The 14,158-nt window shown below is 40.8% G+C and overlaps 1 protein-coding gene across 2 annotated transcripts in view; it reads right to left on the reverse strand.

Annotated features, from left to right (window-relative positions):
* Positions 1-14,158, reverse strand: part of igf2bp3 (insulin-like growth factor 2 mRNA binding protein 3) — an 84,278-nt gene that overhangs the window by 51,314 nt on the left and 18,806 nt on the right. The window contains exons 4-5 of one of the 2 annotated variants that reach the window (XM_084312212.1): positions 7,326-7,376; positions 3,186-3,237 (exon numbers count right to left, since the gene is read on the reverse strand). In XM_084312212.1, coding sequence (XP_084168338.1) covers positions 3,186-3,237; positions 7,326-7,376 — 103 coding nt within the window. The remainder of the gene's footprint in view (positions 1-3,185; positions 3,238-7,325; positions 7,377-14,158) is intronic. The other variant, XM_084312213.1, reaches the window with a different exon arrangement.

The following is a 14,158-nucleotide window of genomic DNA, read 5'->3' on the forward strand; positions in this document are numbered from 1 at the left end:
CGATTCAAGTGAGATAGAATTTTTTTTTACCTTTTTTCTTTTCATGTCAACATTCACACGCACAATATATGCTTACCTAGGATTTGACTTGATTCAACAACAAAGCAGTCGGAGCAATGGCAAGCCGAAAACAGTTGAAATTGTAGTTTTTTTTTTTCACGGCTGAGGTTGGTAAATTACATTTTTTTAGACTAAAGTACCGAAAAAGGTACCGTTGGGTACCGGTATCGATCACAGGTACCGGTACCGTATCGGTTCAAATGTGAAAGGTACCCATCCCTAGTCCCAGCAGGGACCAGGATGTTATATAACCCCCCACAGTGGTGTGTTCAGTTGGTACGTCCCAGCAGGGACCAGGATGTAAACTATATGATGCCCATGTTATTGTTTGCAATACAGACGCACAGTCAGGGAGCGAAATTAACTTTTTGACTCACCGGCCAGTGGCGGGTAGATGGGAAGAATCTACCCGCCAAGCAGATTTCTTACCTGCCAACTTTTTTTTGATAAAAAAATTATTATTTTATATAAAACGTTTTTAAATAAAATATATATATTATATAATCATACTTGTAGTTGTATTATCTGTGAGACATCGCCACCTAGCTGTCTGCAAACAGCTCCACTGTCTGTGTGTATACTCGAGTGGCCTCCAGCTCCAGCAAGGATTCTCCGGCGCTACAGCTGGACCCTAAACTCTTACATTCAGCATGAAAGGATTCTCCTGCGCTGCACCTGGACCCTAGTCAGCAGCCCGCATGCTGATGCGATGTAACTGGACACTTGCTGCAGTTGTTGATGTCGGGAGCTATGAGTAGCTAGCCAGCTGGATAACGTTACACAATGGCTCATGTATTAAACTAAAACTAAGTGAATAGTTGACTGGGTCATTTGGGTCATTTTGTAACAGTAGCTAACATCAGCTCACGGAGGTCTCTCTGACTAGACTAACGTCAGTCACGGTGACTGTGTGTTTACATGCAGCATACAGAAACAGGTAGGGGAGGTTTAGGAGCAGCAATGCGCTCAGACAGCGAGTGAGAACTCCGCTCAGAATTGGATCATGATTTTCGGTTTTCACATGACCATTTGATTGGTCGCCACACGGCGGGCAGACCTCATAGTGGGAGGCGCCAAACGTATAAACTGAGCGCAAATGGCGGGTGGCGCTCTCTAGTTTCGCCCCCTGCGCACAGTTGACACACGCTCTAGTCTCCTCTCTTGGTAAATTGGCTTTCAGTGTGTCAGAGCGAGCGCACCTCAAGTTGTGCAGACTGGACACTGACCGAAGAGTCAGTTTATCAGAGCGGAGCAAATTTTCAGAGTGAATTTATTAACTCACCTTAATATACGGTGTCGCGTTGTCGTCAACATTAACAATAAACATAGCCATCTGTGGCAACGCTAGCTCGCTAACGTTAAAAAATAAAATAAGAAGTTTGCTAACGTTACTGGGATTAAAGCAAGCTTTCAGGAGGGGCGGGCGAGGCTCGAGAGAGGACTCCTTCATTTTGCGTGAAAGGCGAAAGCAATTAGGCGCTCTCCGAATTTAATTTCTTTATCTAAAAACCAAACTATTCAGTCAGATAGCGATTTATTATTAAAGTATACAGTGCAATTACAATTTCAATAACTTTCCAGCACTTTATACACAATTCAAGCACTTTTCAAACCTTGAAAACACCACATTGCAATACAAGCATTTAAGGATTTCCAGCACTCGTACAAACCCTGGTTAATGTTAGTCACGGTTAAGTTAATGTTAGTCACGGTTAAGTTAATGTTCGTCACGGTTAAGTTAATGTTCGTCAGGGTTAAGTTAATGTTCGTCACGGTTAAGTTAATGTTCGTCACGGTTAAGTTAATGTTCGTCACGGTTAAGTTAATGTTCATCACTGTTAAGTTAATGTTATGCCGTTAAATTACGTTGTCCATCTTCTGCATATTAATATGGATGTTATGTCTATAGACGAGTTTCAACTTGACAACATGAAACATTATAAATGAACCCCAGGTTAATCTCCTGCTGCAGTGTAAACCCTTTCACTACCACACTACAGGCGGTTTGTAGTGTGGTAGTGAAAGGGTTTACCTTCTGTAGTGTGGTTGTGGGTTAACCGTCTGTAGTGTGGTTGTGAAAGGGTTAACCGTCTGTAGTGTAGTAGTGAAAGGGTTAACATTCTATTGTGTGGCAGTGAAAGGGTTAACCATTCGGTAGTGTGGAAGTGAAAGGGTTAATGTAAAGTCGCCGACAGGAAATAGAACTTGGGTCGGAGCCGCTCCTCTACCAATGCAATTCCACTGAGGGTGTTTGAAGCAAAACATTTATAAATTATCTTAACCTGATCTTTGCCCTCGTCTGTCGGCCTAGCTCTGTACTTTTGCCGGTCAAGCAATACATTGTTGGAAAGTTGAATTTGCCACCTTTCGATCGTCACCCTACTCGACATATTGCGTGCATCCAATCTCGAGTTACAAGACGAAACATCCGACGAGCGTAATTTTGACAAGCCATTCGGACAAGTGACCACGTCCGGTTTGGCCGGGTCCTGAATGGATCAGTCACCGCTGATGGCAAAAATGATGACCACCTTAGTAGCCAATGAAATTCTGGAGCCAACGATATCTTACATGAGGGGCTGATTCCTACGGTAAAGGGAGAGAAGACGACGAAGAATTTGTTTGTTTGGAGAATTCCTCCCTTGCTGTCCAAATGAATGAGCGGTCCGCCCTTTTGGACGAATTATTACCGATACAAGGATTACAAAGACATCTGTAAAACACTAATTTTCCATGGGATTGTTATAAACCTGGACCTGTACTGTAGATCAGACTTCAGGCTATGGAACCATTATGTTTTCCAGCTCCTATCTCTCAGCTGTACCTCAAAAACAGGCATCTGGCAACAACCCAACAAGTAAACAAAACATGAGTAACTTTTATTTTATCTCAGTGTGTTCGAACCTCTAACTATTAGATTAGCACTCAGTGATTCCTCTCCTGTTGTGGAAGAAAGTTGAGAATGTTTCCTTTCAAAAAGAGACCAGACTCATGCATGCGCTATAAGTGGTTCAAGTAATAAATCGCAAATGACTTTGGGTATGCAATAGTCTGGCATTTAATGCAAAATGTGCCCTCAGCATAAGGGGTTAATAGATAATAAAGCAACTAGTCTCTACATGTACCTTGTTCACAGTTTTCCACTCCTCCATACTGGGCTAGCATGCCGTCCAGCACCTGAGAGAGAGACAAGAGAGAGAAAGCGAAAGAGAGGTCTGGTTATACATAATAATAATAATAATAATGCAGGACCTCTTTAGGGGGTCTTTATTCAGCATGCAACAAACTGGACATGCAATTGGAGCGGCACACACAAACCGGGATACACACACACACACACACACATGCATCGTCTTTCCTCAGTCGCCACATACAGCCTGAGGAGTCTAACACAGAAAAACACTTTCCCCAACGTCTAGATACATTCAATTTTATTTTACACCTCGCACATCTTTCATCGTTTAGGGTGCCCTTACTTGGGGGGGGTTGGTTTCCCACGCTACCCGTGAATCACCGTCCAAATTCTCCATCTATAGTCCTCTGGTCATATTCAGAAACCATTAATCCAAGTGGAAGTAGCACGTTCAGTGCTAGACTAAGACTCCCAAGATGTAGCACTGAACGGCACAGGAAGTCCTTCATTCCGACAGCCATCAGACTCTATAACGCATCACTGTGCCTCACTGAATCACTGAGCACAGGGTGACAGTACCATCTTCCTGGACTTTTACTTTTAGACGGACATAGTACAATTTTACACTTACTATATATTCTGGATATTTTACATTAGAATGTAACATAGGACATTTATATTAGAATGTAACAAGAAATGTATATCCGGGACCATATTTTATTCTTAGGCTTATTTTTATTCGTATTCGTGACACTTTGTTTTTGTCTACCTAAATGTTTGCCGTTTACTGTGAGCGATTTGTAGTGCCAAACTTCCCTCGGGATGAATAAAGTATTTCTATTCTATTCTATTCTGTTCCATGCGGTATGAAGATACAACCCTTTTCATTGGTCGTTTATGGGCCATTTGGGGGGGGTTTGCAACCTACCCGTGACGTCTAGAAGTCAATTCATCCGATTTTATTTCAGAGCCAATAATCTAAGTGTTTCACACATGTTCATCTGTGGTAAAGGTGGCGGCCGGGGCGGGCAAAGTACACCGTAGCGCATGCACGCAGGGAAACAAGGGGATTAATCTGTAGCGAGTCAGTGATATTGTGGCTCAAATAAAAGTATTTTCTATGGGGAGACATAGGTGCTTGGGAGATATGACCTCAAATCCATATCGTAGTACATTATAGTATGAATAATTTACTTTTTAATAAAAACACCAGAGCACAGACATCACATTCTCCCATTGTGTTGGACCTCATGTCAACCCGTTTGTAATGTTTGTCTTTCAACATGCGATTGGTTGTTGAAATGGCCTCTGCTGTACATTTACCCAACATATTGATGTGGGCAGAATTAGGCCAGGAAGAGATTCATAATGTCTGTCCATTTTCCTTTAAATCGCCAGGCCCTACCATTGAACTAGGGCTGGGAAATAAAAAGCGATTCATATCAAATACCATCCAACTGTGATAGTTTCAAATTTCACAGTCTAAAACAATGCTAAAGTGTCAAGATTTCTGAAATGTCACTTTCCACAAAAATTCAGGCCCAATATGATAAACATTGATTGAATTATCGACTTATGATTTTCCATATCCAAGGGCTTTTGAATATACTCGCCCCCCATATTGAACCTAGCACCTCCTGAGAGAAGCTCTACCTCAATATCACTACCAGAACACTAGCACCTCCTAAGAGAATATCTACCTCAATATCACTTAACAGACTAGTATAGCTCTAGTCTTTAGAAATAGCACATTTATATAATAAAAATATCTCCCCAAAACAGGCTTTTTGGCAACATTGTACAGCAAACATCTAGACCCAAGCGAGGATCGGTGTGAAAACAAAACCAAAAGTTAATCCCAGCCAGTGTTGGGCAAGTTACTTTCAAAAAGGTAAATACATTACATATTACTAAATTATATGTAGTGCGATTACATCATATTACTACTCGTTCTTCATAGTGTTAATGTTGATATTACTTTGAACAATAGCGAGGCTATATGCCGTGTAATCAATCATTTCACATCAACCTAATGTTGCAGAGGAGGAAACTAGGTCTACTAAAAGATGGCCATGTGATCGTTTCAATAAATATTATTAGGCTTCGAAGAAATGTAATAAAAGGAGGGACATATAAGCCATGTAATCAATTGGGACACATAAGCCAATCTGGGTATTCTGGGATATGGCTGGGCGATATAACGATAATTATCGCGATATATTTTAATAATGGATATGGGGGGAAAAAAATTCTCTTTTTTTTTTGTGACCTGCAACAGGGCAGTTTTAAAACCAGAGACAGTGGACAGACTTGTCCTTCTTGCCTGCAACTTAAAGTAATGGCTTTGCTTGTCCAAATGACAATACTGACCAAATTGAGATTTATTTTTCGCTTGTCCATTTATTTTGTTTGCTTTCTAATTTAAAATACAGTTTGAAACCATCTGTACACAGTAGGCTATGTGTGCTAGCAGAGCTAGTCTCCAGTATAAAAAAAAAATAAACTAACAGAGCCAGAACTGTTCAACTCCCCTGGAGCCACAGCCAGCAGAGAAGCCGGTTTACTTTCGCTTTCAAACCAGCTGTAGCCTGAGAACTGGAGTGTGAGGGGATGTAACACTACAGATGGCGGCAACGACAAAGAATTGCTGCAAAATAAACATACATATGTTTAAAAAAAAAAAAAAAAAAAAATGTTTATACTTATAACAATACCGAGTGATATTAGATATCGTTATCGCGATATCATTTTTGGCCATATCGCCCAGCCCTATTCTGGGATAAAGGAAACATCCAACAGGTGAATTATGTTGTTCTTATAAATGTTTGCGTCGCTCAAGCTAGTGCTAGGGGATCCAATGATTTCGCAGGCTTTCTCCCTGTAGTGCCAACATGATCACTTTCTCCCTGTAGTGCCAACATGATCACAGGTGAAAGGAGTGTAAAGGTGACGATCAATTCTCTACCAGGTCTGCAACGGCAGCATTTTAACCCTGTTGTCAGTAGTGTAGAGATGGGTATTAAATGAAATATCACCAAAACACTACCCAGCCAATACAACGTGGTAGCAACAGACCTCTATAACTGTTGTGACTAGGGCTGCAGCGATGTGATGTTCTAAAATCATTAAGTCTGCTATAAGCTATTCTCTCTCTCTCTCTGTGTGTGTGTAACCTACTATAAGTTATAATTTTTAGATGGATTAGGCTAATTAGCTTTAACAATACCGACAGTCCATAAACTGTCATAGTAACTGGTGGGTTATATTATTTCAAGATAACTACTTTATTATGAATCAATGGATAAAAAGCAGTAATGTCATGTAGGTTACTCGCCCTACTCATGTACAGTAGGCGTCCACACAACACAGCATAGAAATAAATAGACAAATAAACGTCCTGGCTTCATGGCTAAACTTATATATATATAAATCCCATTTCTCTACACTGGGCCGAGTATGCTTGGGTATGTAGTGTACATACTTTGGCGACGTAGAATGTAAATTTGCCTATAGTGTGCAAATAGGTATGAGTGCCCAATAGGCAGGGGTGTGAAAAAGTACCCAGAAATTATACTTAAGTGAAAGTATGGGTACAGTCTCAAAAAAGTCAGTATCTGGCTTAAAAAAAATTTCTACTTCTACTAAGTCAAAAAGTTTCTACTTTTAAACACTTTCTTTCTGACTGTCTATTCTTCTGATAGCAGGTGTTTAATCAAAGATCCCCACTTTCTAGTCTTGCACAAGGACCAATCAGCAGACCAATCAGCATGGGCGGGTTAATTTTCCATTGATAGGGATATGATTGGCTGTTTTTAAATAAAGCGCGGCCGCAGGATTAATAACGTTAACGTTAGTTCAGCCAGAGAAACAAATACACGAATTAAAATGGTTGGACCGGCAAGATTTATACTTTGTAGGTCTGCATTTAAATACGAGTAAAAAGTATTTTTTTTTTCTCTGAAATGTAATGGAGTAGAAGTACAAGTATACAAACCTAATAATACTTGAGTAAAGCACAAATCCCCAAAAACAGTACTTAAGTATTGTAACAAAGTACCATTACTCAAGTACTTTACACCGCTGCCAATAGGTATGAGTGCATGGAGAAATATAAAAGCTAATTGGGACACACCTTCATAAACCCCCCTTCAGTCGTGGATTGCGCAGATCTAACGTTACCGTTCTGTAAGAGAAAAAAAAAGGTTGCCGATTATGTTTGGCATTCTTCCAGTCCACTTTTGTAGGACCCACAAGCACAAACTTCTAACATCGATAACCGGTTTGTTTAGCTGGTGCCACATCAGCTTAAAATATCACAGGGGCATTTCATTTCTTCTCCCTTTCAGCTTCTCTTTACGTAGATGTCACCCCCCCCCCCCCCACACACACAGGTGCGTCAGGTCAGGACCGAGGCGCTCGCCTCAGAACTGAAACTGTCCCCCCCCCCCTTCAGGCTCTTCCATTTATTTGTAATTGGTTCAATAAACGGAAGAGAGGATGAAACAGTCACTGGTCTCCCATCAGTTGCAGTATTCATAGCACCGGTAAACAGGCTGCTCTCCGCTCTCAAATGTGATGAATCAGAATGGTTTGTTCCCCTGTCCCCATTTCAAATAAACGTATTGTAGTAATGCCACTATTAATAGCCGCGCAAAGCTTGATGTGGACTCGCTAACAGCAGACAAATCAACAAGCTTGCTGGGTTTATATTTGCATTAAAGGAACAGGCCAACATTTTGGGAAGCAGATACATGGCCTTTTAGCTACCTGTACTACTACACCCACACACTTAAAGACAGTATATAAAACAGTTAGCTTTAACTGTTGGGAACTAGGCTACACTGGCACACCTACTTCCAGTGAATGACGCTAAGCTAGGCTAACGGAGCGGCTGTTCCCTAAGCCTAATGCATGCACAGAGAAGAAAAGGGTATGCATCTGCTGTCTAACTCCAGGGTAGATGGCAAATAAGCCAATTTCCCAAAAAGTTGGCATGTTCCTTTAACAAACACCATTCATGATGTCACAATTAGGGGTGTAACGGTACGTGTATTCGTCCCGCGAATTTACGGTACGGCCGTCACGGTGCGGTACATCCAGCCATACGGTGAATACGTCTCAGATGACAAGCGGACAGAATAACAACAGCGCGTACTGACATCTGCACTCTGCTCTCCCCTCCTCCTCTCCTGTTTACTACAGCCTATATGTCCCTAAAACAAAACCATGATGAATTAATTAAATGTATAACACAGCAGGGCCATTACAATTTTGCAGTTCTTTAGTTTTCTTGTTCGCCCAATAATGTTAACCAAAAGACACACGCCAACCTTTTCCGGCGGACCGCGGAGTCTCACAGCTGATCGGAGAAAAAATAAAAGCACAACATACCTAGGGATGGGAATTGATAGGATTTTATCGATAAGATTCCATTATCGATTCTGCTTATCGATTCAATTCTTTATCGATTCCCTTATCGATACCTGCTCAATTTATAGTTTAAATAAATAGGAAATGCAACAGAACTAAGCTGGTTAGAATAACAACATGCAACTAGACATTTCTGATAGTCATTTATTGTTGAGCCCCCATGTCAGAAAAATACAAGAACAACGATAGCTAGTTAGCCAACGCTAGGGGTGGACGGTATGGTCTAAAATTTATATCACGGTATAATTTGAAGCATAGACGGTAACGGTATATATCACGGTATCAGTGTTTCCGTTAGAATAATTTTTTTTGCCTGATAGGCAGGCTATATAAAGAATGACATCCTCAAGGCATGTAGATTTATAATATTTTAACTTAAAACTAGGCTACTTTTGCGTATAAAGTCATTATATTCCAAATAAAATAAGTCCCGAGTCGAGACTCCGTCCTGCTCCCATTGCAAACAGCGGGGCTGGATTTTGCTAGAAGCATTATGTAGCTGCAGAGCCGCAGAGCCATGGGCGCTTTCAGGTCTGGTCACAATTCAGCCGTTGGGTGGGGGGGCGCTGTTGAGCAGGCCTGTGACCAGACCTAAAAGCGCCCCTGGTTCAGCGGCTCTGCAGCTGCATATGCTTCTAGCAAAATCCAGCCCCGCTGTTTGCAATGGGAGCAGGACGTCCACCCGCTGCAGCCGTCGTTATCATAACACTACACACATCATAATGTTTACAGCAAACTGTAGTTGATCACCAGGTATGTTTTATTAACGTAGAATAATTCATATAAGAAAAACGATAGTGAAATCCCTTACCTTTCTCCACTGGTTAAAAATGCCAGGAACTGAAATTGAAACTTGCTGTGCGCCGCGGTGATATGTGTTTATTATGAAATGACAATTGCGTGTTGACACGCCCACTGCGCGAAGCCTCCTAAATAACCTTTTCCAGTTTGCACTTATCTATTATCTATGACTAATTCTATCTATTTTTAGGGGCAAATGCGATTGAAATAGTCGCGCTGTGGTTACATGACGTCATTGCTATTTTAGAGCTGCCCTACCGGTTACACGGTATAGTCAAAATCCATACCGTAGAGCAAATTTATACCGTTTATACCGTATACCGTTTATACCGTCCACCCCTAGCCAACGCTATCCAACAACTGCGAAAACTAATGCCAAAATGATTATATCAGATGTTGATATCAGGAGCTATCGGTAGCTAGCCAGCGAGATAACGTTAAACAACGCCTCATGCATTAAACTAAAGTGAATATTTTACTGGGTCATTTTGTTTAAACAGTAACGTTAGCTAGGTAGCTAACGTTAGCGCACGGAACGATAGCTAGTTAGCCAACGCTATCCAACAACTGCGAAAACTAATGCCAAAATTATTATATCAGACGTTGATATCAGGAGCTATCGGTAGCTAGCCAGCGAGATAACGTTAGACAACGCTTCATGCATTAAACTAGTGCTTCTCAAACTTTTTCTGTCAGGCCCCCCTTTGGCGGACCAAAATATTTTGCCCCCCCCCCCCCCCCCCCTCAACAAAATAGTCATGAAATGGGCCATGTTTAAATTGATTGAAATAACACCAATAACGTGACCTTTCAAATTGGCCCTATATTTTGTTTTCAGAGCTGTCATAGATGAAAAGCCAGCTTCACACAGATACTGTATGTGGTGCTGAATGGTATCAACACCTTAACTGCTGCATCATGAGATACTCGGTGGGCCATGAGATGAGATGAGATACTTGGTACTAGGGCTGGGCGATATGGCCTAAATATGATATCACGATATTTTCTGACCTTTCGGCGATACACTATACACATCACAATGTTTTTCTTTTTTTACCCCAAACAATTCATTATGAGGCTTACCAAGACAGTATTTGATTTTGCAAGCTAACATTAAAGACAAAATAAAATACCCATGCATTTAGCATTTTTATATTATATATTAGATTTAGATTATTAGATTATATATTGCATATATTTAGCAATGAGATATTATATGATTTAGATATGAAATATGATGAATTGAAAATGGGGGACCCTGATGTAAACAAGACTAAAGTCTTTATCTGGTCTGCATCCCCTTAACAATTGTATGTATTGAGCTGTACTGTACCCATTCTGCAATATGTTAATAAAGTTTTAAATCAATCAATCAATCAATCAATAGCATTTTAATGAAACTACTGTATATATGTATGTCTAAATGTTTTGATGAATTGAAAATGGAGGACCCTTATGTAAAAAAGTCGAAAGTCTTTTTCTGGTCTTCATCCTCCTGTACTGTATTGTACCCATTCTGCAACCCTTTAACAAAGTCTTCACTCATTCATTCTGACGGAAACATATAATTTTGATTGACAGTCGAGTCTGCCAATTACGTCACAGCGCTTGCACCCGCCCTGCTGTTCTTAGCACCAATCGGCAAGCTCCTAGTTTTTTACTTCCTGAATGTCCTGTGGCTGAACAACGTCAACAAAGCTACTAACGTTAGCTCCCCGCGGCCGTCGAGTAGGAGACCAGTGGTCAACAGGATGACTAAATGAGGCATAATGATTTTACTACAACGAATGTTATAATAAAAGCCTTTCCATACATCTGTCTGATTGAAAACTTTATTAACAGACCGCGGAATGGGCATATCTCAGCACGGGCTGAGATATGAACGAGTAACGTGTGGACAGATTGACGCGACACAATCCTCTTGGGCAAAACATCACGATATCCACGATACGTTGAAAAAGTGTATCGTTAATGAACTGTACCCGATATTTATATAATATCGTCATATCGCCCAGCCCTACTTGGTACTCAGCACCACACTCTGAAACTAGCGCTCTAGGTGGTATCAGATGAGATTTCAAAGAGTTCTTCCAAGAGTTTGGATGGAGATGTGTCAGGAAGCTTTGTCTCAATGTTGTCTGTAAAGTTTTTTTTTATCCAGAGTAACTTGGTGATCCTTTTCTGTGTTTTATTAAATAAAGATTTTCAGATTTTGAGAAATGGTATTTTCATGGAGAACAGTGCAGCTGCAACAGATAGCACTTTAGTGATAATTTTCTGGAATCAAAAAAAAATATATATATATATTTTTTTATAAATCTCAAGGCCCCCCCTGTCATGCCTCTGCGCCCCCCTGGGGGGCGCGCCCCCCACTTTGAGAAACACTGCATTAAACTAAAGTGAATAGTTGACTGGGCCATTTTGTTTAATGCTCGTTATGTTGAAAGAGGAGCTGCACTCAACTCGACTGAGCATTTGTTGACATGACGTGTCTGTGAGGGGGGGGGGGGCAAGGCGTGCACTGCTGCAGCAGCCAGCAGCTGTGTGTGAGAACGCCGCTGAGAATTGGATCATGTTTTTCGCACGTGTCATCGATCGGTTTTTGGATTATGTTTTACAAAGTAACAAGTATAAAACGATTAAACAAACCACTCTAGCAGCAATGAACTATTCTGCGGAACTAAAAAAAGGTACACATCTATATATTTAAATAAATATACCTGAAGATGCTGAACAACTGCTTTGTTGTTGTTGAACCAAGTCAAATCTTAGGTAAGCGTGTATTGTGCGCATGAACGTTGACGTGCGGCACACTCCATGGTTTCGTGGTAAACAAAACGTTGACATCATTGGACTTTACATTACCGAAATGTGGCACTGGTGGATCTCACGTGAATCGGTACTCGTCGATATCCTTAAAAGTACCGGATTCGGTACCCATCCCTACCAAGTGCCCAAGCGTGTACTGTACAGTGATCAAGGGCACATAATGGGACAGCCTCCAAGGTGTGTTCAGTTCCCATTCCCTTATCATAGGGGTGGACGGTATAAACGGTATGAATTTGCGCTACGGTATGGATTTTGACTATACCTTGTGACCGGTAGACTAGAGCAGCTAGTCACAGCAGTAGCAATGGCGTTAGCGTTACTTGACGATTCACTCAACGTTTGCAGTAGTCATTACATAAGTGTTTAATTGTACAGAGTTTTTCTCCACTTGTTCACGGACCTCGCCATATAGTTTGGGCATTTCAATTTGGCTAAGGAGGCTGAGAGGAGACTTGCTTTAGCACAGCAACGGGCTAACGTTAGCCGCTAAGCTAACGTTCTAACGTGACTCTGCGGCACCAGTTCCATTAGTGAGGAAAGGGGGGGGTGGGGGGTTATATTGACTAGGCTCGACAACGGGGCTGCTCCCGTTTCCAACTGTGTTGACAATCCTGGTGTGACATCACCTACAGCATCTTAGGAAGCTCAAACATCACGCTCTCTCGCTCTCTCTCCGTTGTCAAACATGTACACTAAAGTTAAGTTATGTTGGAGTTGTATTGTGTTTGAGTTGTTTGAGGGAAAGAAACCTCCTGTCCTGCTGTAGTTTTTATTTTCACTTTGTGCCGCTTGATTTGATTGTATTTCATGAAAAAAGTGTTTTTCAGAGATGGAAGTAACTTGAGAAAAGGTTTTGCATTTTTCTATTGCAGTTTTGCACAATAAATGTTCTTAAAATACCTCTGTACTATGTGAAATATGTCCTAGTAATACAAGAGTACAGTAATATCTGCCAGTGTTTTACCCCTTCAGAAGCATTTATATAGACATTTTAAGATAAATGAATATACCGTGATATATACCGTTACCGTCTATGCTTCAAATGATACCGTGATATAAATGTTAGACCATACCGTCCAGCCCTACCGTGATATAAATTTTAGACCATAGCGTCCAGCCCTACCTTATAATACCCACTTAAAAAAGGAAGACCGGAGAGGGATGAGAGAAGCAAATGGAACACCCTAGTTCTCCTCTGCCTACTTGCAAACCGTAGGATAACAACGTACCCTCAGTTCTACAGATATTTATGAATGGCAAATATAATTTGCATAGACTAATTGGGGCATGTAGAGTTACTTAAAGGAACAGGCCAATTATTCCCATTATGGGAAATGCACTTAAGTCTTCTCCAGTCAGACAAAGAAGATGGATACCAATTTCCTCAGTAGAAAGCTGCAAGCTAGCCTAGCAAAGATTAATGGAAGCGGATACAGACCACTGGCCGAGCTTAAACTTAACTGGTACAACTTAATGACTTATTGGATTGGCTGAACCAGGTGTGCCGATGGTAGAATTGAACAAATCAAACAAATCCATTTAAACTACATGGAATTATGTTTTTAGCCCTCTCACAATGTTAACTTCTTGAAAACGCAATACATTTTTATTTTATTTTGATGTATTAATGTTTATTTGTATTCATTTTTCTCTGAGCAAATAAACACTTCCTGCCCAGATAAATACGGTAGCGTTAAAACATAAGTTCTTTTTTTTGCACAGTACTGTAGTTTAAAAACCATAACACATCAACTTTTAAACTACAGTACTGTGCAAAAAAAATTGCAACCGCATGATGTAGACATCAGTTTACAATTAGGTCTGAATTACATTCATTAAAGATTTCCAACCCCCTGTTTATTAACTCTGGAGTCTAGAGCAACAAGCTGGGAAAATTGTACTTTT

Source organism: Notolepis coatsorum (genome assembly GCF_963971535.1).
Source record: "Notolepis coatsorum genome assembly, chromosome: 4".
Lineage (NCBI taxonomy): Eukaryota > Metazoa > Chordata > Actinopteri > Aulopiformes > Paralepididae > Notolepis > Notolepis coatsorum.